The sequence below is a fragment of the Mus caroli genome, unplaced genomic scaffold (assembly GCF_978045245.1).
Source record: "Mus caroli unplaced genomic scaffold, Mus_caroli_1 scaffold_15, whole genome shotgun sequence".
In the NCBI taxonomy this organism is placed as follows: domain Eukaryota; kingdom Metazoa; phylum Chordata; class Mammalia; order Rodentia; family Muridae; genus Mus; species Mus caroli.
The window spans coordinates 8,351,438-8,377,323 of NW_028227270.1; the positions used below are offsets into that span (position 1 = coordinate 8,351,438).

At 43.2% G+C, this 25,886-nt stretch overlaps 2 protein-coding genes across 3 annotated transcripts in view; one reads left to right on the forward strand and one right to left on the reverse strand.

The window, feature by feature from the left end:
• Positions 1-25,886, reverse strand: part of Cdc20b (cell division cycle 20B) — a 58,227-nt gene that overhangs the window by 27,688 nt on the left and 4,653 nt on the right. Inside the window, exons 3-5 of the mRNA XM_021180654.2 lie at positions 9,436-9,664; positions 5,388-5,521; positions 918-1,011 (exon numbers count right to left, since the gene is read on the reverse strand). Of these exons, the coding sequence (XP_021036313.1) occupies positions 918-1,011; positions 5,388-5,521; positions 9,436-9,664 (457 nt within the window). The remainder of the gene's footprint in view (positions 1-917; positions 1,012-5,387; positions 5,522-9,435; positions 9,665-25,886) is intronic.
• Positions 18,999-22,625, forward strand: Gpx8 (glutathione peroxidase 8 (putative)). 2 transcript variants are annotated; one of them, XM_021180655.3, is made up of 3 exons: positions 18,999-19,218; positions 19,692-19,953; positions 22,086-22,625. In XM_021180655.3, the coding sequence occupies exons 1-3, from the start codon at positions 19,015-19,017 to the stop codon at positions 22,247-22,249; spliced, it is 630 nt and encodes a 209-aa protein (XP_021036314.1). In that variant the 5' UTR covers positions 18,999-19,014; the 3' UTR covers positions 22,250-22,625. The 2 variants fall into 2 exon arrangements, with proteins under 2 accessions (XP_021036314.1, XP_021036316.1); XM_021180657.3 differs by lacking the exon at positions 19,692-19,953.

A 25,886-nucleotide genomic window follows, 5' to 3' on the forward strand; every position in this document is an offset into this window, starting at 1 on the left:
CAAGATTTATCACCCTGAAATTCTAGAACACTTGTGAGAGGAGATGCTGCTCACAGAGGCCAGAGGGAAAGTCAGGGGGTATACAGAATACAGGACATCATAACAGGACAGGACTTCTCAACACATGGGAGCTAGGAAACACAGTGTCTGTCCACAATGCTGGGTAAAATAGGTATTTACAGCCAGGCAAACTCTAACTCAAATGTGAGTGTCCTAGACATTTACAGAGATAGTGGATCTAGTGTCAGAGACAGAGAGAGGAGTCCCAGGATTGTAGCGCTGTAGCTGGCCAAGTGAACAGCCTGTCCTTCAGACTGGTGGAGGGACACTGAAGAAAAGATGGGAGTAGAGTGAGCAAGCGCATGATCGAGTTATCAGTAGCCAGAAACAGATCATGGATGCCAATGGGAAACACCAGCTTTGTAGACATTGTAAGGGAAAACAGAAAGGCCAGCAGGTGAAACAGAGCCAGACTGGAGGAGGAGGCTGCCAACCGTGAATACAGTTGTATGATAACCGGATATGGACAGGGACTAGTGAGTCTGGTTCGGTTTTGCAAAGTGTAATAGAAGCACATCCAGAAGCCGAAGAATCAGTGAAGCAAGGGGGGACCTGAGTTCTTGTCTGATGCTCAGGAGTCCCCATAAAGTCTACATTCATAAGGAATGGTGGTCTACCAATGATGCAGAGGAAAGCATAGCAAGTACTGAAGGGAGAACTAAGAATGATAACCTCTAGAAAATCTGACTTGGGAGTGGAGGTGGCCAGAGCAGGGAATTATGGGAGTTATCCAGATTGTATAATGATGCTGACCTAGTCCAATGAATATAGATAACATTTTAAGGTAAGGAAGGAATGAAAGAGGCGGGGACAAAGGACAACTAGGACGACAGATAACGAGAGTCTCTGCCCCATACCTGTCCTGACACACCGGGACTCCTCACAGAGATGCATCTTCCCATCGATTTGCTGAGCTCCCTTCTGGGTTGAAAATAGCTGGTTTAGGCATCTCTGGGAACAAAGACACAAAAACAGAACAAGCCTTTAGGAGCACACTGTGCATCTCAGGTGCGATGGATGAAAACACTGCAGCTGAGAGTTCCCTAGAGAGGTCAAGGCTCTCACAGTGTGACGACCAGTGGTGAGAACCTTATAGATTATTATTAACCTCAGCAAAGCCATACAGCAGGGATTACTCAGCTAAACTAAAAGTCTTTCTTCATTCTTCCAGCACAAACACTGATTTAATGAACAGTCCAATCACAAGCCAAGAGCACCTTTACTAGTGAGAAATGGGAATAGCCAACCTCAAAGAGCTTGAGGAAATTCTCTGAGTTTCCATAAACATAAAAATATAATTGCTGTTTTATCAGGACAGTACATAGAATATTCTTCTGGCACCTTTTTGACCAACTTTGATCAAAAATAGGTAGAAAAATTAGAAACAAATACAAAGAAAAGAATGCATTGGCGTTTTCAAATTATATGAAGATAAGTAAGAATAAAGCAGAGAAGGCTCCTTTTTGGTCTCCACAGCCCAGAAATAATTCTCTTTATAAGCACTGCTTTAATATTTTGGTTTCCTCCTCTGTGGCAATGCACTGTGATGAAAATATCTCTTACATTCTAAGAGACTGAAACTTTTGTTGGACCTCACAGCCAGAGTTACTAGTATACCTTGAAATCATTTAAGACTGCTGTCCTACTGTGTGCTCAGTGTGTTTGCTTAACCTCCCTTTAAGAAAACAATGTAACAGTTACCCTTACTTGCCTTGGGTTTCCCAGGTAATCAACTTTTACAACTTGAGTTAATGCATAGCTCTAATCTTAAGTGATAATACTCTTCCATGCCCCTGCCCTGGAGAAATGTGTGTGTGTGTGTATGTGTGTGTGTGTTACAATAATTAGTTTCTGGAAACAGCAAATAGAATCTGGAAACAGCCTTATAAAATTAATATCCACTATAAGTATTGGCTGCAACAAACAAATCCTGTTTGGTAAACAATGACTTTTGTAGTACTGTTTGTTATCAGGGTCAGTTGGAGTCAATAACTCATCCCTTGTGAAACTCTGCTAAAGATCTACATTCATTCCTTCCCCATGGGACATGTTCTGTGCTGTTCAATAAGGAAAAAGGAAAACCTCTGCTAGGGACACACACACAGACATTCATAAAGACAGGCAGACAAACACAAACCCAGTCACATAACAGACAGACAAGACAGATGGAAAACACAGGGAGGGTGGAGTGGAGAATTCAAATCTTGGTTCGCTCTTGGTTAAATAATACAAAGAGGAGGTGCTTTGACATCTGTCCTTAATGTGACATGGACCCATTATTGAATACAGTGCATCAAATGCACTCACTCCTCAGTTTATCAAAAGTAACCATTGCCAACCAATGCATCATGGCTCTTGAGTATTCAAGACAGAACAAGTGCCCACAAAGCAGTTTCTCAACAGCAAGGCAGGTAGTTATATCTTGTTTGGGGGCTGTCCTGTGCTTAGCAGCATGATTTGTTTAGCAGCATAGCTGGCCTGCACCCACTATAGTGCCCTTCACCAGAACTATGACAGTGGAAAACACCACCCAATATGTTGTGAGGCACAAAACAGTCCTCAGCTAAGAACCACTGGTATAAACCAGCATCCCTAACACAGCCTTCTGGTCAAGAGCTCAGTGTGGTGTCTCAAATGTAATAGACTTTATAGACCCATTTCTTCAATAGCCATACAATCTAGCACATGCTTCTCTTCCAGGCACCCATGGGTTCCCTTCTTATGTGCGACCTATATTATACTTTAAGTAGTGACTTAGGACCAGCCCAATTAATGTGACTTCTAGAAGTTTCAACAACTACTCAGGATCTCATTGTGGCAACATCCTCCAGCAGATCAGGGAGGACCACAGAAAGATGACACATGCCTCCTGCTGTGCTTCTTCCCCACTCTGAACACTATGTGACCACCACCTAACCATGACAACAGACGCTCACTATCATATGGAACCACTATTTCCATGGCCCTCTCCCAGGTTCTTCATTGACACCTTCTGTTTAACAACTGCTTCAAGAGATGTTTTTCCAAGTCTATCGTGTCCACAGAGCCACCAACATTACTGCCAACAGTATGGATAAGAGGGCAAAAAAGTCCTAAGTGGCTAGGCAGTGACGGTCTAATCATCAACAGGACGTGAGAAAATAGTCGTGTTAACAAGTTAGCCCCAGGCATGAGGCCCAGCAGCACCCCTAAGGATTTCATAGAACTACCTGACTTTGACCAACACCCATGCCCTTGGGTGGATCACACTCAACAAGAAGGCGTGAATGAAAGTCTGCACTGTGTATTTGTTTCCTGTTTCATATAAGCTCGAGTAATTAGAAGTTATACTCACAGGATGTTCTTTCCTCCTGCACAGCATGTACACTAAGCACAGAAAGAGACACACACTGGGCGAGGAGTCTGGACTGGTGTACTCTTGCGGCTTCCCTGGTTTAAAGCATTTGGGATGGAACAGTGTTTCCTTCAGAAGCCAGCCACTGAACTTGGTAAAGCGAAAAGCATGCTACTGACATGTAGTGTGCCCAAAAGACCTAAGTGATCTTAAAAATCATAAGAATAGATCCAAAAGAAGAAACTCAACAAACAGACACCTGCAGAGGCTTAGAAAAAATATTCATTTAGAAATCTTCTAGAGCAGTGGTTCTCAGCCTTCCTAATGCTGAAACACTTTAATATAGTTCCTCATGTTGTGGTGACCCACAACCATGAAATCATTTCTTTGCTACTTCATAACAAAATTTAGCTACTGCTACGAGCTGTGATGTCAATATCTGATATGCAGGATATATGATATGCAACCCTGCGAAAGGGTCATTCGGTCTGCAAAGAGGTCACACCCCACAGGCTGAGACACACTGGTGTAGAGCATAGCTTCTAACTGCAGATTGTGTGGGGGCTGAGAAGTAGCTGGCAGAACTAAAGGCGTTCTGAACATTCAATGACCAAAAGTTAATTCAAAATTAAATGCATAATGAATCTAAGGTATTTCTTTCAGCGCTCTCTCATGCTGCCTCACACACAACTTCACCACAGCCTCATCTCAGCATAAACAACATGGCGCTTTGCACTGCGAAGTCTGTCATACCACATGATGCCAACAAACACTGCCCCAAACACCTCAGCTCAGATTCAAGGCTGTTGTACACTAGAAGAGTAGTAGTTGGCTGTGCACACAAGGTTTTCTGCTCTTACATAAACCTAACAATCTCATTAAGAAGAACTTCTAGGGTTTTCCCTCTATCATTCCACAGCAAGAAAGTATCAACAGAATATATATCTGGATTATTTTATGCTACAACATTTGATTTTTAAAACTGTTGTTTGAATTTGCAACTTGAATTTCATAAAGAAAAATAGTCAGTGAATGAATTGTGGCCTGAGTTTAGGGCAGAATTTCTAACAATTCCTGAAATGGCTCTAAACACACTTCTGCCATTTTGCACTATATACTGACACAAAGCAGCATTCTCAGCACTGATAGTTTCAGTAAAATCAAAACATCAATCAAATATGAAAGACCCTAAAATATTCCGCATCCTGTAATACGGGCCATTCAGCCAAGATTTAATTTTTCATATAAAAATAAACAAGCACGTTCATATCATTAACATGCAAATTTGCTTTAGTCTTAACAAATGATGGAGATACACAGATATAGATAGATATGCATGTGTATATAATACGCAAATGTTTTAAATTTGATTTGTTAATAGGAAATGCTTGGTTTTTATTCCCATTTTCATATACTTATATCCCCAGGGTCACATAAAAAAATTTCAGGTGGGCGCTGGAGAGATGGCTCAGCGGTTAAGAGCACTGACTGCTCTCCCAGAGGCCCTGAGTTCAATTCCCAGCAACCACATGGTGGCTCACAACCATCTGTAATGGGATCCGATGCCCTCTTTTGGTGTGTCTGAAGACAGCTACAGTGTACTCATATACATAAAATAAATAATTTTCTTTTAAAAAAATACTTCTCAGGTGAAAAGGGGTAATAAAAAAAAGTCTGCATTACAGGAACAATCAAATGGATGCTGAGAGACTTTTTAGATGGCCCTTTAGACAAATCAAGTCACCCACTGGCTGGGAGGAAGCACGCTAGGTATGATCTTGCTGTAGCTTTAATCATCCCTTCTTCCGTGGCTATTGTCCTTTGCTGTGTGCTGAGTGGCCTATGGGGGAATATTTTCGTTTGTTTAGTGCCTCTGTTCACATCCCTTGTTTGTTCTGTCCTTTCTTCCTGGTTCCAGAGGGCACACAGGCACCCCCTTCCTCACAGTCAAAACTCGGTTTTTCGAGCTTTTCTGTCTTCTCTCTCTGCCTACCTGGCCTTTGGTGGCAAGATTTTCCTTCCAGCCTCTGTCCCCTGCAAGAGGTGTCGTGGAAAAACGGAGAGTGGAGTTATTCACTTCAGAACTTCCTTTAGCCGGGGTTTTGGGTGAATTTTTGTTGTGGGATCCTGCAAGAAAGACATTCAGCTTTGAATCTATTTTTTGAAACAGTGTAGTCGCTTGAATGACTGATCTGCTGGCCACAGCTCTTTTCTCAGTAGAATAGAATGTGAAGGCCTGAGTTCTCTAACCACATTATCAGAAAAAGAAAGGGGGATGGACAGGGCCTTAGCTAAAGCCCTGGGCTCATGCAAAACTCTGCCTCAGTGGCCTCTAGAGCCAGGACGAAATGCCAGAGTTCCAGGCCTGACTCATCTCTAGCAGCCGCGGAAACACTTCACTTCTGCATGGATTCCAGAGTAGGTAAAGATGGCTGAGAAGCTCAATGATCTTAGCATTGTCAAGCTAAGATCATCCTGCTCAGACATCACTAGAGGATGTTTGCATTGCCAGTCGTTGGTCTTTGCTACATGATTCTTAGAGTATCACTTTGCCTGTCCTGTTACAGAAAGATGTCTTAAAGGTAGTTGGAGATAGTAACAGTAAAACACTTTGTAAGAAAACAGAAGTCAATGTTATTTACATTCATATTTTTCATGTTTTCTGTGGTTAGCTTTAATTGTCAATGTGTCAAGTCTAGAATCACCCAGGAAGAGAGTGGGGGCTTATCTATATTTGTTGGCCTGTGGTGTGCCTATAGAAGACTATAGTAATTAAGTTAATTGGCATAGAAATGGCTAGCCCACTGTGGGTGACACCATTCCCTAGGTAGAGGATACTGAACTATGTATGAGTAAAGAAATGGATCCAAGCACAAGAGAACAAGCAAGTAGGCATGCGTGCGTGCATCTATTCCCTCTCTGAACTTAGGTGTGATGTCACTGCATGCCTCAAGTCCCTGCCTTCATTCATCTGAAATGATGGCATGTATCCTGGAATTGTAAGCCAAATAAACTCCTCCTCCACTAAGTGGCTCTTTTGCCAGAGTATTGTCAAGCAACAGAAATGAAACTAAAATATACTCTCTTATCAAATTGAGAAAGCCCTTCACCAGGCTTTTTTATTTAATATCAAATATATCCACCATATATATATATATATATATATATATATATATATATATATATATATATCATCTGGGCCAAGGCTCCTCCAGAAAAGCTTAACCTTTGGATGTGTGATGATCTTTTCTGCATTTGGACAACTATGAGCTTGATGGTCTGTCATTTGTGTTCTTAGAGTCTGGCACTCAGTGCCCGGGACTCAAAATATAACAGACAGACAGTCGTTTAAGGAAGGAGAGAAGGGGTACACAAGAAATGTCCCTCAAAGTTTTAGATTTGGTTCTTTCTTTTAAAACATTTTATTACTGTGTTATTTTTAGAAGTATATAAAGAAAAGGCTAAGCCTCAGAACTTCAAAGGAAAAGCAATGTTTAATGCTAGCAAGATGGCTCTATGGATAGAGATTCTTGCCAGGAAAGCCTGACAACCTGAGTTCAATCCCTAGAACCCACACAAAGGGGCAAAGAGAGAAGCAACGTCACAGGGTTGTCCTATGACCTCCATATGCACCATAGCACGTGATCTCCCACACACAGAGATAGATAGATAGATGGATAGATAGATAGATAGAATGAACAAAAACCCAAAGCTATGCTTGGAAGCTGTCAGCGTCTCCAGCCTCAGAAAGCAGGAGATGACAGCTTCATGCACAGAGCACAGCATGCTGCAAATGAGCCTCTTTGCAAAGAGATGTCTCTGCAGACAGGGACGGAAGCAAAGAGATGTCTCTGCAGACAGGGACGGAAGCAAAGAGATGTCTCTGCAGACAGGGACGGAAGCAAAGAGATATCTCTGCAGACAGGGATGGAAGCAAAGAGATGTCTCTGCAGACAGGAACGGAAGCAAAGAGATGTCTCTGCAGACAGGGACGGAAGCAAAGAGATATCTCTGCAGACAGGGATGGAAGCAAAGAGATGTCTCTGCAGACAGGAACGGAAGCAAAGAGATGTCTCTGCAGACAGGGACGGAAGTAAAGAGATGTCTCTGCAGACAGGGATGGAAGCAAAGAGATGTCTCTGCAGACAGGGATGGAAGCAAAGAGATGTCTCTACAGACAGGGATGGAAGCAAAGAGATGTCTCTGCAGACAGGAACGGAAGCAAAGAGATATCTCTGCAGACAGGGACGGAAGCAAAGAGATGTCTCTGCAGACAGGGACGGAAGCAAAGAGATGTCTCTGCAGACAGGGACGGAAGCAAAGAGATGTTGTCTCTGCAGACAGGGATGGAAGCAAAGAGATGTCTCTGCAGACACAGACAGAAGGACCTTCTGGATTTGCTCTTCTGAAACAAAATGGACCATGTCCAGACAAGCGGCTAGAATCCACCTGTGTCATTGTGTCTCAGGATTAGCTAAAGGAGAAAGTAGAATGGGCTTTTCCTGTAAACTCCATTTGATTAATAATCTGTTGCTTAAGACTTTCAATTTTTCACACACTGTTTTATTAAGAAACAGCTGGCAAGTTAATTTTGAGCTCAGAAAGAGCCAGGAATTCCGAATTGCAGCAAGAAATTGCTTAGAGGAACAACCAATATCCAAATTTCCTCAATTACACTGAATACAAAAGACTTCCTACACTCCTGAGTCTCCCCGTGCCACAGTCAGGTAATTCTGGGGTTAACACTTGTCATTGTGTGGGAAATTCCTCAGTTTTATAAAGATTTGGGTCCCTTTTCAGTCCTCTGAACCATAGCACCTCAGGAAGAGGCTGGCACTACTGAGCATGTGTCTTAGGAAGCTCGCTGAGCTTGGCACAGTGGCTCACACCTGTCATCTTGGAAGGCTGAGGTGGAAGAATTGTGGCAAGTGTGAGGCCTGAACTTCATAGTGAATTCCATGCCAGCCAGCCAGGGATATATAGTGAGACCCAAGGAAGGAAGGAAGGAAGGAAGGAAGGAAGGAAGGAAGGAAGGAAGGAAGGAAGGAGAGTAAAGGAGGGGAAGGGAGAGAGAATAGAAACAAGAAAGAATGCAAAGTCACATGATAATGTTGTATGGTACCTCTAAAGAGTAGAACAGGAATTAAAGCATTAGATCACATGTGGAAAATTTTGCTCCTGAAGAATGAAAATTACAAAGGATGCACCCAAATGAGAATCACATTTCTCAAAAAGAGCCATTTCAGGGCTCTGACTGGTGAATCAAGGATCCTGCTAATCACATCAAGACTTGGGTGGGAAGAAGTGTGCTCTCCACCACGCCTCCCCACCACGCCCCACCACGCCCCACCACGCCCCACCACGCCCCACCACGCCCCACCACGCCCCACCACGCCCCACCATGCCACTACCACCGCAGGGCAAGCATCTCAGTACCTTCTTTCTGCCACGCTCTTGCGTGTTCTCTTTTCCCCTCTCTTCCTCGAATCTCTCCTGCTTTTATCTTTTCTTTTATTCAACTTGATTTTTTTTTTTTTTTGAGACAGGGTTTCTCTGTATAGCCCTGGTTGTCCTGGAACTCACTCTGTAGACCAGGCTGGCCTCGAACTCAGAAATCTGCCTGCCTCTGCCTCCCAAGTGCTGGGATTAAAGGCATGTGCCACCACTGCCTGGCTCAACTTGATTATATAGTTACAAATATATATATTTTTCAGACTCTCCTATACCAGGAAACTGTCCAAAATCATTAACGTTTTAGGGTCTTCAAAACAAAATCATATTTGTATAGTGTAGAAATATATATATGCATGATATACATACATATACATATATGCATACATATATACACATATATAAATACATATGTCCTCTGAGCCATTCATACAGTACAACATATTATAAACATAACAACCACTACACTATAGAAAGCAGACACACAGCCTGTGTCAGACTAACTGTGGCCTGTGGGAACCCCTGCACTTGGACAACCTACATAAGGAATTGCAACTTATGTTTAACTGAATTCCTAAAACTGAGCTCACGCAGAGTTAGGGTGTCTGCTGCAGGTGTTATCTTCAGCCCAGATCCCAGAGATTCGGGGATGTGGGAGGGAGGACCGTCTTCCACAGAGGAAGAGCTTTCCGGGTCCCTGGCTGGGCTTAGCTGCCATCTGGTGGTGATGGGGCTGCTGGCCACAGGGATCTCCGCAGACAGCCTCTTCACGAAGTTGCTCTTGAAGCTGGAGTATGTCGTGGCGACCGAGTCCAACTCCTGCTGGACAACAATGAAAGCTGTGAGTTCTGGTGGCCTCAAAGATGCAAAGGGTAAAAGTTGCGTCCAGCGGAGTCACATGTGGTTTATCTAAAACACCACTATATATGAGCATAGATTTTTAACCTTGGTGATCCTGAAGATTTTTTTCTATTATTTTTTTAAACACTAGAACATCATTCCATAATCGCAGCTGCCCATCCATGGTTTTTAGATATACCCAAACAGTTCAGAGAGTGATTCTATTTGACTTATCTTCATTACAGATCCGTGTAAATGAAGCGTGTGAAGCGACTGCTGAACACTGTCAACCTCCTCTCGCTTCAATTTTCCTGCTGGCTCTAAGGCTTAGAACTTGGTGGACTAAGCAAGCCATGTCTGTGGGCCATATCCAGACAACATCTACACTCGCAACCATGTCATTTAGGACCGGTGGGGACGAAAACAAGGAGGGGCTGCCATATTGGAAGGAAGACAGACACTCTTGTTCAAAAGTTCCTTGGTTTTCTAGAATCTAAATATGCATTTCAAGACAAAATAATCTTGAGTTTAAAAGAGGGAGGGAAAGGAGCAAATCTGAGATGTCATGCGAGGAGAGTGATCAAGCTTCACGCTGGTAGTCACACTGTGCCGTGACATGTCTGCATTCCTCTTACTTGGCAACTGTCACTCGGTCCATCTTGAATGATTCCCACTTGGATTCTTGTCCAGGACTCTCTGCTGAGGTAACCACTGGCTCACATTCTCAGCTGGATTCACCTACAACTCCTGGAACATTGCCTGTCTGTTCCACACTGGATTAGCAGGCTAATGAGTCCAAGTAATGGTCCCCTAGGACTGCAAATCCTAATCCCTGACACCTATCAATGTCACCTTCCACAGCAAAGAGGCTTTGCCTGTGAAGTACCCACACAAGGAACTAATGCGACAAAGCTTCAGACTAGCTTACATGAGTTGGGGATGCTACCCCCACCATCCTATTTAGGCCTGAATACCATCACTTGCCCTGATAAGATGGCTGAAGGAGATGATCCAAGAGGAAATGGCACTGTTGTCGCAGAGCAGACTCCAGCACTAACATTCACAGGCAGAAATGTTGACCTTCACAAGCACTAAGAAGCACGAGGCACTGGTGCGTCAGACGAGTATCTGGAGGGGGCACAGCACACTGACATCTGTCCTCTGCCCTGCAAAACTGACCTCCCACCTCATAATTGCAAGAGAAGAAGGACATGTTTTAAGCGACAGTGCTTTGGCTGGTTTCTTCCCCAGGAGGCTGATGCACAGCCTCCGGTGGCTTTCCACAGCTCTGACAGAGTATCCAACAAATAGACCATGCTATATTGCTAACACTTCTAATATGCCAAGCAGTCAGCTATACCAGTTAGAGAGCGTGTCTCATCACTACCCTCATTTAAGCTGGCATTTCCGGAACCCAGGAGCCCTTCTCTGTGGCTTCCTCTTTCTTCTGATCATTCTCTGTCACTCACTTCAGGAAGTTATCTCAGCTCTTAGAGCTCAGGCGGCACATTAACTATCTGCAAGGGCCTTGCCCCTAACGTGTTTGTTCACAGTGATGCCCACACCGAGCTGGGTGATGGTGTAGACTCTTCCATTTTTTGCCCTAGCTATGAGGCATCGTTTTTTGAACGATGGCCATTAATTCCATTGATGTCTACAATATCATCATTCTTGCAGATTCACATGTGTGAGGCCGGAGAAACAATTCCATATTTGCTAAAAGGCCTAGAGGACATAAATGGCCCTCTGTTTTGTCATCTGTTAGAGAGTTACTGGAAGATGGCTGCTGTGGCTGAAAGCAATGCAGTTTTTCTTTAAATCAGTGCAATCGCTTAGGTGTCCTTAGTCTAGAGCCAGTGCTGCTCTCTCAGACGACCAGTGTCCAGTTCTGAGCACCCACATTGGTAGGGTTCACAACCGCCTATCCCTTCAGCTCCAAAGGATCTGATGTCTTCTTCTGACCTTCAAGGGCACCTTGAAGGATAAATACTATGCACATAGTATACATATATATGCATATATAACATAGACATGTGCATGCATATACATTACAGACATGTACACATAATTCTTTTTAGTTTATAGAGACAGGGTTTCTCTTTGTAACAGCTCTGGCTGTCCTGGTACTCACTTTGTAGACCAAGCTGGCCTCAAACTCACAGAGATTCACCTGCCTCTGTCTCCTGAGCGCTGGGAGATGCTGAGTGCGTTCACCATGACAGCTGGCTAGAATATTCTTTAAAACAGAGAAGTCATGTTGAGACTGAGAAAGGAAACTCTCACTGTTTCCAGAATGGTCAGCACTCAACTGAAGCCTGATGTCCAGGCTCAGAACTATGCTTTCAGAAGGGAGCTGGTCAACGGGAGAATGTATACACTGAAACGCTTATAACACTGAATGCTGGAAAATGGGCACTAACTGCACCTCCACACAAAGACCAGCGTGAGGCTTAGAAAACAGCGGGAAAAACGGGGAACAGACAATGTCATTTCATTAAAGCAAAGTACATAGACAGGGGAAACAAATGCGTGTTTCAGGATATGCATAGGTGCCGCAGCAGAACTTAGAAGGGAGGGAGGCATCACTGCACCTGGGGTCCGGGGAGGAATGATCCATTTCTTGACCTGACAGGGGTGACACTGTGACACAATATTGCCATCTACAATGTTCATTCTTGAGAAGCATCCAATCAAGTTGGGGAAGGAGCATGGCAAAAACCAATCACATGGTGGTTTAAATAAAGCTTAGAAATTTGTGTTAGGCCACCTCCATGGTCAGTCTGGGCTGCCGTTTGGGCATGGTTGGTAGAATATTTGCTTTGGGGATTAAAGTGGGCAGGTTCTCACTACATGGTCTAGGCCAGACTTGAACTCCAGACTCCAGGTCCTCCTGCCTTTGTCTCCCCAAAGCTGAGCTAACAGGAGGGCTTCAGAGCATGTGGCCAGCGTCTTTTCTCCTAATTGTTTTCATTATGCTGTATATCCATTGTATATACTTTTCAGAATATTTTGACATTTCAAAATAAAAAATACAAGATGAGGAAGATGAGGAGAAGGAAGAAAAAAGAAAGGGGAGAAGACACGTACTCAAAGGCCAAGTCCACTGGGAGGACAGGGTTCACATGAGAGAGGCTAAGATGAACTCCTAACAGCAGCTGTGTACCAGCACGTGCAAGGCTCCATCGTGTGCAGGAAGGGAAGCCAGAGTGCCAACCCAGAAGAAAAAAGACACAAAAGGAACTATCAAATACTTAAATAAATCCAAGTTATGGAAAGAAAGAAGGCTGATTTTAAGTTGCTCCATTGGCAAAACCTGGACCAATGAAAGGAAGAGGCAAATTTTCATTCAATACAGTGGCCTTCCCAAGAGAGCACAACTGGCCTTAACCTAATGAATGTACAGTACAATTTGTCAGCCAGTTCTTCCACTGGGAGTAGAGTTAGGTATTCAACATAATCTTTTAACCTTTCAGCATTAATATAAAATTTACCCATGCAAAAATTAATTCAAATAAGGTAAATTAACCTATTTACATTAAAATATGAAAGCAATAACAAATGATATGCAAATATAGAAAACACAGAGGTGGCACGTAGACACCCCTGGCTGCGGGCTGCACTACTTCATCTTTGATGTTTTTAAGCTTTTGTTCCAGGACCTATCTCCTGCTAAGGAAATGCCTGTCGCATAGTTTTAAATGACTCAAGTATTTATTAATAGAGAGGAAGAGGAAGATAAGAAAAATAAGACAAAGGAAGGAAAGGGATGAAGCCCATCGGCTCTGCTTGTCTACCTTGAGTGGCTACATCGTGGTGACATTACACAGAGAGGAATCCGGAGCCCAAGATAAATAAAAAGGAACCTAGAGAGGTTAAAAATAAGGTCAGGAAGTCACAGAATGAAGTGCCCAAGAAAACAGAAACAAACAGGTCTAGTGACAAATGACCTGACACACAAATATTTGGTGGGTGAGAAAATCCTGTAAGGTCCAGAAAAGGCAACGCAAGTTGGTGATGGAGTTTTGCAAGAATCTCATGATGGCACAGACAAGATGGCTCAGAAGGTAAACGTGCTTGCTACCAAACCTGACAAACTGAGTTTGATCCCCAGGACCCACATTGTAGAAGGAGATAACTGATTCCTACATGTCATCCTCTGGCCTCCACAAGTATGCCATGACATGCACCCACATATATACACACACAGATAGGTAGGTAAATGATAGATAGATAGATAGATAGATAGATAGATAGATAGATAGATAGATAGATAGAGGTGATTTTAAAAGAAAAAAGGAAAGGAAGGAAGGAAGAAGGAAAGAGAGAAAAAAGAGAAAGAAAATCTCATGACAAAGACTACAAAAACAAAGATGGTTCCATGACTCTAGTGCATGCCCCACTAACCCGACCACAGCCCTGCCACACACCCAGAGCCACCTAATAATGTGGCATTCTAACCACAAGACACTTGGAAATCAGAGTCTCAATACTGTGCATTAGTATTGGGACCTAAATACCAAACTGAGCTGATGGGATGGCACAGTGGGTAAAGCACTTTCTGGGCAGGCCTGGGACCTGAGTTCAGTCCCCAGAACCCACATAAAGGTGGAGGAAGAGAAACAACTCTACAAAGTTGTCCTCTGACCTCCAAATGCATCATGCCACGGGGCAAATGGACAGAACATACATCATGAACAGACACCAATGTTTCAAATGATAACATTTCAACACTCCCCACGCCTTTCACATTCTAATGAAAAATATAACCCAAACTAAAACTGTCATAATTTTATTGATAAAGAAAATATATTTTTAAAAATTATTTTGGATTTTTCACCACAAATGATATTTAGGAGATAGACATGCACAAGATGAACTAAACAGCACACAATATATTTGTGTGTTAAAACATTCCTTGATGACCTATAAGTGTGTACAATTTAATGTTTTATGCATCAATTTTTAAAGGTTTAAATAAAAATTATCCTGCTCATTTTCTAATAGGAAGTATCTGTTGTTCCCATTGCCCATGCCTGCTCCTGGGGCATTCTGAGCCTCCATCCATCCCCTGAGGTCCTTCTGACGCGTTTGGAAACACTGCTTTCACGAAGACTTATCTTGACTTTCTGTTCTGCAGACTTTCTGCAACTCCCTACAAGTGGTTTCAGGACACGAGGAATTGATTTCTTGTTTTTCTCTATTTCCAGACTCTTTCCACCTTTATAGGAACTTCTTAGAAAGCTAAAGGTCTCCTGGTGAGCAGAACTCCTTCACCAGACTGCTGGAGCAATCTTGCCTCCTATACTGTCTCTCACCAACATGGTTTACCTATTACCAACAGATGGTGTGGTGTTCTGCAGATCAAAGATTCTGGTTATGAAGCTAAAAAGTGTTAAACTCTGTTCTTGTTTGCTGTGTTCACTACTTCTTTGAACTTAGCTGAGTTAACTCCTTCCTATTGTGTGTGTGTGAGACAGAGAAAGAGAGACAGATAGACAGACAAACACACAAACACACAGACTCACAGACAGAGACAGAGAGAGACAGGAAGACAGAAAGACACACAGAGACAGACAAACAGAGAGAGAGAGACATAGAGACAAGAGACAGACAGACAGACAGAGACAGACAGAGACAGAGAGATTTCTGTAGGGTCGCCCTTGCTGCCTTCTGTTTCCACTCCTGGCATGTCCCCAGAACTCGGTTTGTCCACAGCTGGCTCCTTCACTGGAAATTTAATCACATGTTTTGCGAAGACTGAGGTGTCCAATGAACCACGCCAATCACTTCATCCCGTGTTGACTCATTAATTTCCCCACCAGCCACCTCAGCAACCCTTCCTCCCACTTAAAAAAAAACCTTCCTTCACCTGTTAAAGGAAGACTGGTGAGTTTTCTGGACCATTATCCCTCTGCAAAGACATGTAAATGTGGCACATGCCTAATGTAGGTAGAATGTATAAATAATAGTGACAAATCCCAATATCTGGAAGATGGCATCAGATCGTGCACAGGGAACCCCTGCCAAGTCTGTGGTCATCCTGGGCCTGCCTAGAAATGCATATGCCATGCTTTCAGTATTTGACCTTCCCAAACCTTAAGAAGCATTAAATTAACACACTGGCCCTAAGTTTATCCTTGACGAGAAATACGCACTTACGATGCGTTATCACTCGATGTGGTGGCATCCAGCTGTAGTCCCAGCTCTCTACAGGAGGCCGAGTCAGGAGGACCAGAGGACACCACAATCTCAAAGCCAGTCTGGAAGTATGGCAAACTCCCATTTCAAATAATAATAATAATAAAACCAGCAAGAAGGTTTGCCTTCACACCTGAAAACCTAAGTTCAGTCCCCAAGACCCGCATGGTAGAAGGAGAGCACCAACTCCTACAAGCTGTCACCTGACCTCTACAGATGTGCAGTGATGCTCAGATACACATACACAAACATACATACATAGATGATGATAGATAGATGTAACATTTAACTAAATAAAGTTTTAAAAGTGTTCATCTACAGCAAACTTTCATATAGACCAACATGTGCCTCAGACTCAAATGATTGCTTACTTATTCAGAATGCTGGCTTGTGCTGAGATTGCTTGCAATTTTAAACAGCAGAACTCTAGCCTTTTCAACCCACTCTACTCTGGATCACTTGGTGAATCTCTGTAGGAGGAAACAGGCCAATTATTTTCTCAAAACAGTATTACCCTATATACAAAGGCCCTGTCTGAGGAGTGGTGCACCAGCATCCCTCGCAGAGGTAACCACTCTAGCTCCCTATCACAAAGGAATGAATTGCATGGTTCAAATTTTCAAATTTTAGCAGCTCTTCTATAGGTTAACTGTTTAGAGACCAAGTTCCCCATCCATTTACTTGGATTGCCTGATTAATTGGATAAAGGACTTTATCCACAGAGACAAGGCACACATCTTTCCCGTAAGGCTCTGGGGCTGTGGTCTGCATACATCATGAGGAGATCCTACAAAGAATTAAAGTTTTGGGGGGGCTGGAGAGATGGCTCAGCAGTTAAGGACACTGACTGCTTACCTAGAAGTCCTGAGTTCAATTCCCAGCAACCACATGGTGACTCACAACCATCTGTAATGGGATCCCATGACCTCTTCTGCTATGACTGAAGACGGCTACAGTGTACTCATAAATAAAATAAATCTTTTTTTTAAAGAAGGGGAGGTTATGAAAATTCTTAGTCCGGAGGTCTTGGGTGGACTAGGTGAAGATAATGTAAGAGGTCCAAGGGTCCCAGCCCGATGGAGAGCAAGGCCAGAGTGGCTGAGTAACAAAAGAGTAACAAAGGGCATGGTGGGAGGCGGGTCCTTTGAACAGGAGGTGATGGTGGTAGTGGTGGTGGTGGTGGTGGTGGTGGTGGTGGTGGTGGTGGTGGTAGTGGAAAAGGAGGAGGAGGAGGAGGAGGAGGAGGAAGAGGTGGTGGTGATGGTGGCGGTGGTGGAGGAGGAGGAGAAGGAAGAAGATGTGGTGGTGATGGTGGTAGTGGAAATGGTTGTGGTTAGTTGGTTGCTGTCTAGTTTTTTGTTTTTCTTGTTTTTATTTTTGAGACAGGCTCTCTGTGTGTAACCCTGACTGGAGACAGAACCATGATCCCCCTACTTCAGCTGCCACAGTGCTGGGATTACCAATACACACTACCATTGGATCCTCTTACCTAACTTCAAGCCTAAACTACCTTTGCTCAACTACACCCAACCCCACACACAAAAGAAGCTGGGGACAGGCGCTCAAAAGCACCAGGAGCAAAAGAAAGCCAGCGTCTAGACCTCCTAGAAATGTGCAGTGCCACCAAGTGGATGGCATGTTAGTCCAGAATTTCCTGTGTGGTAAACAGGGCAGATCCTAAGGAAACTGGGGATATGCAGCCCTCAGCTGCCTCCAGTGTCCACCCCCAGTAACTATGCTCTTCAGAGCAAAGGCCCTGGGTAGTGAGCTACAGCCAAAGAGAAAAGAGATGAAAGATACAGCAGCTAATGAGTGTGTCCGCATAGATGTGGGTTTGCGGGTTTCGTTTGGGGCTTGTGCTTGAATTCTGCTATTTAAATATTTGAATTCTGCTGCAAGGGTTCTGCTTTAATACAGAGCCCAGGATTTTTTCATCTACAGTTTGGAATCCATTAACGAGTCATTTTCATAGGTCAGAACCATGCTGTCTCAGAAGTGCAATGGCCAGGACTACAGAGTGGATAAAGAACCATTTCATGAAATTTCTCAGTGGGATACATGTGCGTGTATGCATGTGGGCATGTGTATAGTGTGTATTGAATATATATGTATGTATATGTATGTGTATGTATATGTATATGAGGGGCTATGTGTGTGTGGGTGCATATGTGGGGGGAATGTGTGTATATATGGGGATGTATGGGGCTATGTGTATATAGGTGTATGTGGGTATGTGCCTAGTATATGTGTGTATACCTGTGTGTATGTGCCTATGTGTGTGCCTGTGTGTTCATGTGTATACCTGTACGTATCTGCATATGTGTGCCTGTGTTTGGATGTCTGTGTGTGTGTATCTGTGTGTGTGAGTGTATGCCTGTGAATGTGTGCCTCTGTGTGTGTGTGTGTGTGTGTGTGTGTGTGTGTGTGTGCATGTTATGTTGTAAACTATCTCACCAGTGACGAAGACAAAACTGAAGAAGACAAAAGCTGCTATGGTTTCTGATAGAGAAGGGGTGTTATGCCTTTATGGCTTTCTATTTTTGCTGTCTTCTCCTGGCATCTGGTTGCCTTCACTAGATGACGTCAGAATAAATAGGATGATCTCTTCCAGCCTTCGTTGCTCTATTATAAATTCTCTATATTCATATAGTACGTCAATAAATACATAAAACTTTTAAGTTCTTTGTGGCCACACGTCATATTAACACACCACATTAACCTACACTCTAAGCCATTTCTGGGTGTTACTCAGTCCTCCACAGCCAATCTATTGCTCAGTGAACACACTGGATACTGAGCAGCCCGATAACCACTCATTTCCAAGTTACAAGAGCACCACCTTCTGGTGAAACGTTTTCGTAGAAGGGGGCGTCTTAAGGGTCTACTAAAAAACGATAGAATTCTTCTATCCAAAAAAAAAAAAAAGTTAAAGTGCAGCCACATTAACAAATATGTTGATTTTTTTTTTTTTTTTGATTTTCTGACTTCGTTTGATTCTTCTGGGAAGGGTCCTCCTGCTCGTCAGCAGCCGAAGGGTCTGTAACCCCTTAAGCTCTCCTCAAGCTCGGCGGGTTTCAAGTTTCAGCTCCGCCTTGCATTCCAGCCTGCTGAGACTCCCAGGATCGTCCAAAATGGAGCCTCTCGCTGCCTACCCACTAAAATGTTCCGGGCCCAAAGCAAAGATATTTGCAGTTTTGCTCTCTATGGTTCTGTGCACCGTGATGCTTTTTCTCCTTCAGTTAAAATTCCTGAAGCCGAGAATCAACAGCTTCTACTCCTTTGAAGTAAAGGATGCCAAAGGAAGGACGGTGTCTCTGGAAAAGTTCAAAGGCAAAGTAAGTCTTCCGGCTTTTAGTTCTGTTGTTCCTTGGCCCTGATACTTATTCTCAGCATCGAGTGGGGTTCGGCACAGCCACAAGTTGGAATGCAGCCTTCAAAGTAATATCGTTAGTGGTCCTTTTACTTACCAGAATTCTAAGAGCTTTAAACTTCCACTCCATAAAGCAACTGTTTTTCTCGAAAGCTGCCTTCTCTTTTGTGAGGAAACGATGCTGTATAATCTAGGAGATGCTTTGAGACCCGCTACTAAGAGTGTTCTTTACATAACCTAACTAAAACTTTGTCACAGTCTTCGACCATTCATTGGGGTTATGATTTTCAATAAAGTTGGATCTGTCTAAAAATATGGACTCTATCAGACGTCGTAGTGTGCCAAGATGGCTTAGGATTTTAGCTGTATGAAGGATTTTTTTTTTAATCTTTTGCTTCTCTTTCCGGTGGGTCTTTTTTTTTTTTCTTTTTCCGGGAGGCTTCCCTGGTTGTAAACGTGGCTAGTGACTGCCGCTTCACAGACAACAGTTACCAGACTCTCAGGGAGCTACACAAGGAGTTCGGGCCCTATCACTTCAACGTCCTGGCTTTCCCGTGCAATCAGTTTGGAGAATCGGAGCCCAAGTCCAGCAAGGAGGTAGAATCTTTTGCGAGAAGGAACTACGGAGTTACATTCCCCATCTTCCACAAGATTAAGATTTTAGGGCCGGAAGCAGAACCTGCGTTTAGATTTATTGTTGGTAAATATCTACTCTGCCTCAATGTTGCTCATTCTTCTCACTTCATACATTTTATATGAATGATATAGAGAAAGATAAATAGATACTATTAGGGCTAGAGCTCATATTTCGTTTATTTTATTGGGAAGTTTTCATAAAACTGTCAAGAATCCAGAACCTCGCCCTTTGCCACTTTCTAACAGTTCTATGTCCCTGAAATCGATGTTCTGACTTCTGGGATGGTAAAGATTTCTACTTTGATATGTTTTTACTCCTGTGATCATCCTGGGGAAGGCTTAATGTGAGGCATGGCCATGCCTGCTTTCCCAGGAATTTCAACTCTCCAATAATCTAACTACCCTTGGGGCAGTCTCCCTGCCTCGTACTAAGGCTGCACATTTCAGAAATACCTGGTGGCAGAACATCATTAACTGAGTATATCTTTATGTTTACTTTTATGGTGGCCTCTTTATCTGAGTCATTATCCTCAAGGCTGACCTGTCAGTTTGCCAGGGTTTTGCAAAGATCCAAAGCAAAATAACTTATTTTCAAAACCCAATCATGTGAGGGTTCCTCTATAATTAAACTAGCCACGGGAATCTATTTCCATGGCCATCTATTTAAAGCAAGCTAAAGCACTTGTAAGACAATGAACAGGACCCCTGTGGCTTTTATTTCTGGGGTACACAGAAAAGGTAGACCAGGAACCCTTTCTTGAGCAAAGCATCCAAGTAAAATCTAACAAGAGCTCTGTCAAACACTACAGCTCTACAGCTCTTACTGGGGTGAGGTGGGGGGGTGGGGGGGAAGCCTGTGGAACCTAACTCACCTCATATAATCAAAACTGCGACAACAGTATGTGAGATCTCACTGACCGTAGACAGGAGAGTAAGAACCTAGAGGTAAAGTCTAGATTCCAGAAGAAGGTATCAACTCTGCCTCCACCACTGACCAGCTACAAATCATCAACTTTAGGCCTTCACTTGTCTCCTACACAGAACATTGAGGATAGCAATACCCACCTCTGGGGGCTGCAAGAACAAGCTGAACAATGAGCATGCTTGGCTAGGCACAGAATCGGGACTTAATGATTTTAGTTTTAGTTGATGTATCTTTTTTAAGAGATATTTTTATTTTTATGTATATGAGTGTTTTGCCTGTGTGTATGTCTTTGTACTGTGTGCCTGGTTTCCAAGGAGGCCAGAAGAGGGTACCCAGTCACCTGAAACTGGAGTCACAGGCAGTTGTAGGCCACCACATGGGTGCTGGGGATCCAACCCAGGTGTCTGCAAGAGCGGCACTCACTCTTGACCACAGAACTATCTCTCCAACCCCAAGTTAACATCTCTTTTCCTCATATTCATCAATATTAGGGACACAGATCCCGAATTATATAAATGAAAACATTTACATTAAGACTTATCAAAAGGCTATTGTCATTTCTCAGTGGTTACCTCAAGTCCTCTACCATTTTCAGCTATATCGTTCATAGCAATATTTGAAACCTTAGTACATTAAATATGAAAGATCAATTCATACATTCCTATTACCAAGGACTTTAGAATATTTTATATTTTTAAAATGTTAAAAACAGACTGATGTGGTAGCCAGCACCTATAATCCCACTTCTAGATAGGTGGAGCCTTGGAGAATTAAGAGTTCAAGGTTAGCTTTGGCTATATAGTGAGTGCAGAGTTAGCCTGAGCTATGTAGTGAATTTGAGGCCAGCCTGGGCTACATGAACATTAAGAACTAAAGATTAAATTTGTTCAATCTTGCTAGGCCTGGTGGCTCTCACCTGTGAGTCCCAGTATTTCAAGGGGCTGAGTCAGGAAGAACATAAGTTCAAATGCAGCTTGGGCTACGTAGCAGACAAAAAGAGGAAATGTCTTTAGATCAACAAATCTAAAATATACAACTTTGTTTCACATCTCAACTCTAGATCAGGACAGCTACCTATGAAGTCTGATTATTAAAGCTCTGAGCTCTGCTCTCTGTGGGTGTTTTGTTTTGTTCTTCTTGTTATTAATAATATTAGGACAGTCCTAATACCTGGTTATAATGTTGTCACTTATTCATATGCTAAGAAAACTGAAAATTTATCAACAAATAAATAAAATCACACTCATGGAAATCTATTCTGAATGTTTTAGATTCTTCCAAGAAGGAGCCAAGGTGGAATTTTTGGAAGTATCTGGTCAACCCCGAGGGACAAGTCGTGAAGTTCTGGAGGCCAGAAGAACCCCTTGAAGCCATCAGACCTCATGTATCACAAATGATTGGGCAAATTATTCTTAAAAAGAAAGAGGACCTATGACAGCACTGTGGAGTCAGGCCAGTGCGACAGGACAGAGAAGCCTCCTTTTAGATTCCAAACCATACGGTACAAAAAGATGTTTAAGGCCATCTTACTATACTACTCAGATGTAATGGCTGTCCCCAAGATAGAAATGTTACCTAAAGAGGGAAGATAGGGGCTTGGGGGCCAACCCATGATGAAGTATATTACTTCTATTCACCAGAAGGAAAAATCTAGAATGTTCAGTCACCGATACCCTTCACTGTTGTCCAACTTAACTTTCTCTAGGATTAACCTTGTGGGAAAAGCACACACCCCGTGGGATCCGGAACACTGTGAGGGAGGCATTTTTGGAGTAACTAACTCTAGCTGTAATAAAATATATAATGAATGTTGCAAAAATATAAAGTGCATTTTTTTCTCTTTTCAGTTTTTTTGAGCCAGGATTTCTCTGAGTAGCTCTGGCTATCCTGGAACTCACTCTGTAGACCAGACTAGCCTTGAATTCAGAGATCCACCTGCCTCTGCCTCCTGAGTGCTGGGATTAAAAACATGTGCCACCACGCCTGGCAAAGTGCAGACTTCCCAATCATTGGATATATTTGTTTCACATACAGGTTTTTATTTGGTGTTTAATATGGGTTTTAGTGTTTTATTGAATCTGGCCAAACTGTCACTTCTAAATGATTTGAAAACAGCATCATGATGAGCCCCCGCCTGCCCCCGTGGGATTCTTGTAGGATCGATTTAAATTGTGTAAGATATTTGCACTGAGGTTTGCCTACAGTTTTGAGTAAAAACTGCCACATATAGGAAAAAGGGCACAAGGGTATAGACATTTCACTTGCTTTCTTACAGGTCAATTTTGGCTGCTAAGAGACTAAATTTGGGGAGAATTTAATTCTATGTCATTCTAACATTCAAAACTGTAAACACCACCTTCAGATTGTCAAAACGCCAATGCAGCTGGGCGGTGGTGGCACACGCCTTTAATCCCGGTACTTGGGAGGCAGAGGCAGGCGGATTTTTGAGTTCGAGGCCAGCCTGATCTACAGAGTGAGTTCCAGGACAGGCAGCTACACAGAGAAATCCTGTCTTGGGAAAAAAAAAAAACAATAAATAAATAAAATTAAAATTAAAAAAAAAAAAACACCCTTCAATACAAAGAGAGGCATTGCGGTCACGTAAGCTCTCAAATTCAAACCTGCACCTCTTTGAAAATGCTTGCACCTTTTCTCCCAGAGCCATAATCTTTCCGTGTTGTCAGCCTTGTAGCTAGCAAAGTAAGCTGCCAAGTGATAAATGTGAATTATTATCCTGTGAAGTGCCTTGCATAAAAGAACTACTGGGGCGGATGTCGGGGATGGGCGGGAATACAGCCATTTACAATTGGGCAGAGGAGGAAGAACCAATGTAGGTAACCTGTGGTTGACTCCGTTTCGACCCATTGAAGACAAGTGAAGGTCTTGGGGTGAGTTCAGACAAGCTACCACACTATACTAACATTCGCACAGAAACAAAACCCATTCCATGACACCTGCTTCCAAACGTGTTTCCAAGCTCAGGGCTATGGATGTCCAGTGAGCTCTCTGGAAGAGCAGTGCCCATTAAAGGTGGCAAGTCTTGCAGGGATAGCCTCCTGAATGCCAGATTTGTGTGCCTCACCAACTGCATGGCTTCTGGGAAGCCACTAACTACTGTTAGCATGAGTCCCCTTACCTGTAAAGTGGAGGTAAATTGGAACAAAAAGGCCTTCCAAATTCTGTCAAATGGCGTTCTCACAAGGGAAGCAACCAGAAATGGAGTGTAGTCAGTGAAACGGAAGCCATTGAATACTTGTCTTTTGTAGTTTTACCCCAACAAAGCCAACTAGCAATTTACATTCTGAGTCTCTAAGTTCAATTTCGAGCAGAACCCACCCCTCCGAGTGCTACTTCCCAAGCTCTTATTACCACATTCTCCGACTCCTGATTTTCCCGAGCACCAAAAGCTCTGTCAACACATCTGTGCATGCTCCCCCCAGGCAGCATCTGAGCATGCTCCCTCCAGGCTCTTGAGCAGACGTGCATGCCAGCCGCACACAGGCTGTGCATATCCACCCTACCAGGTGGGTGATAACAACGCTGAACAGAGAGTGACCTTGACTGTCCCAGTAGATGTGATTCTGATGTCCTCAAGTCACCACTTCTCTCCGGGGACATATCAAGAGCTTCTTCTATCCATCCAGTGTCTCCAGGTCTGGCTGCTTTATCTAACCCATGCTTTCAACAATAGCCAGTCTCCCCTCACACTTGGAAAGGCAGAGCGGGCAGGCAAGGCTCTAAAAGCATGTTCTATGAATGGCCCTGGCAGAAACTCAACGGTCCCTTCAGAGACCCCATTCAGCTGATAATGGAGAAGAGCTGTTTGCTAGTGTGCCGCCACTCACGACTCAGGGGGTCGCACTTATCAACTTAACTGGGCCACTGCTTCCCAGATACGGGCTGCTGCAGGATGTGGGAAGTATGTGAAAAGGTGTCATCTTCGAGGCAAAACAGAGATGTGGTTGCATGTACCTTCGCTAGTCATCTAGTTCATCATACAAACTCATCTATGCTTGGTAGATGCATCAGCAGAGAACAGTGGGGCTGAAATTAATATGAATGTGCCCTGAAAGCGGCACCTCTTAATCATAAAAATGATGGTCCATCTATATATGTGTACATAAATATAACGTATGTAAGTTATATACACATATACAATGTGTTATATATGTATGCATATATACATGTTACAGGTGCACTATAATTACATATATGCACATATATAATATACACAAATTATGTTATATATATGAATATATATGTTTATATATGAGAACTTTTCCTGTATAGCAGCTGTATAATTTCATAGCCTAAATGTTCCCATGTGACCAGCATCAGTCTATCAATGGCTTAGTACCTAGCTTGTATATTTTCTGAGATCGTTAACCATTGCTTCTCACAGTCAACCGAAGATGGCTCCAGCAAATAAAAAATCCTTACAAATAGAATTGATAAAGGTGTCATAAGGCTCCCCAAAGAGAAAAGGCTATAACATGTGAAATGTATCAAACATGCCCTTTTTCTTATTGTAATACACTATTTTCACAGGGTCCATACAAATGTGGACATGTATGCAGTTTCTGAATTATGGAAAGCTGCCTAATCCCAGCGAAGTCTGATGGCCTAAGCACTCTCTATATACAGATAGCCTCAAGGAGGAAAATATGCAGGTAAAAAAGAAAATAAAGGAGAGGAAGATGGCAGGGCAGGAGTAAGGGGGAGAGTAGAGGGGAGGGAAGGGAGAGGCAGAAAGGAGGAAGAAAGGGGAGGAAGAGGAGGACAGGAAATGGGGGAGGGAACCCAAGGAGGAAACCAGATACTATGTTTTCTTTTCATATATTGACTATGTTTTAGCAGTCTGTCCTGAGTAAGCTGGAGCGCTGAGTGACCCTTGTACATAATAGTGTTTCCGTGGGAGAAAACGACCAGCCTGGATAGCGTGGACCCATACTGAGTCCTCAGGTTGACTTGCAGTAAATTCTGTCTGTCGCTTTGCCTACAAATGAATCCCTGCCACTCTTGGGCCTCTCCTCCCGGACTCTGCTGGGGCACTGCCCTTAAGAGAATTCAGA

Coding starts and splice junctions, on each gene's coding strand:
- Gpx8 (XM_021180655.3), top strand. CDS start 19,015: ATGGAGCCTCTCGCTGCCTACCCACTAAAATGTTCCGGGCCCAAAGCA. Junction 19,219..19,691: donor TGGAAAAGTTCAAAGGCAAA/GTAAGTCTTCCG, acceptor TTTTTCCGGGAG/GCTTCCCTGGTTGTAAACGT. Junction 19,954..22,085: donor TGCGTTTAGATTTATTGTTG/GTAAATATCTAC, acceptor TGAATGTTTTAG/ATTCTTCCAAGAAGGAGCCA.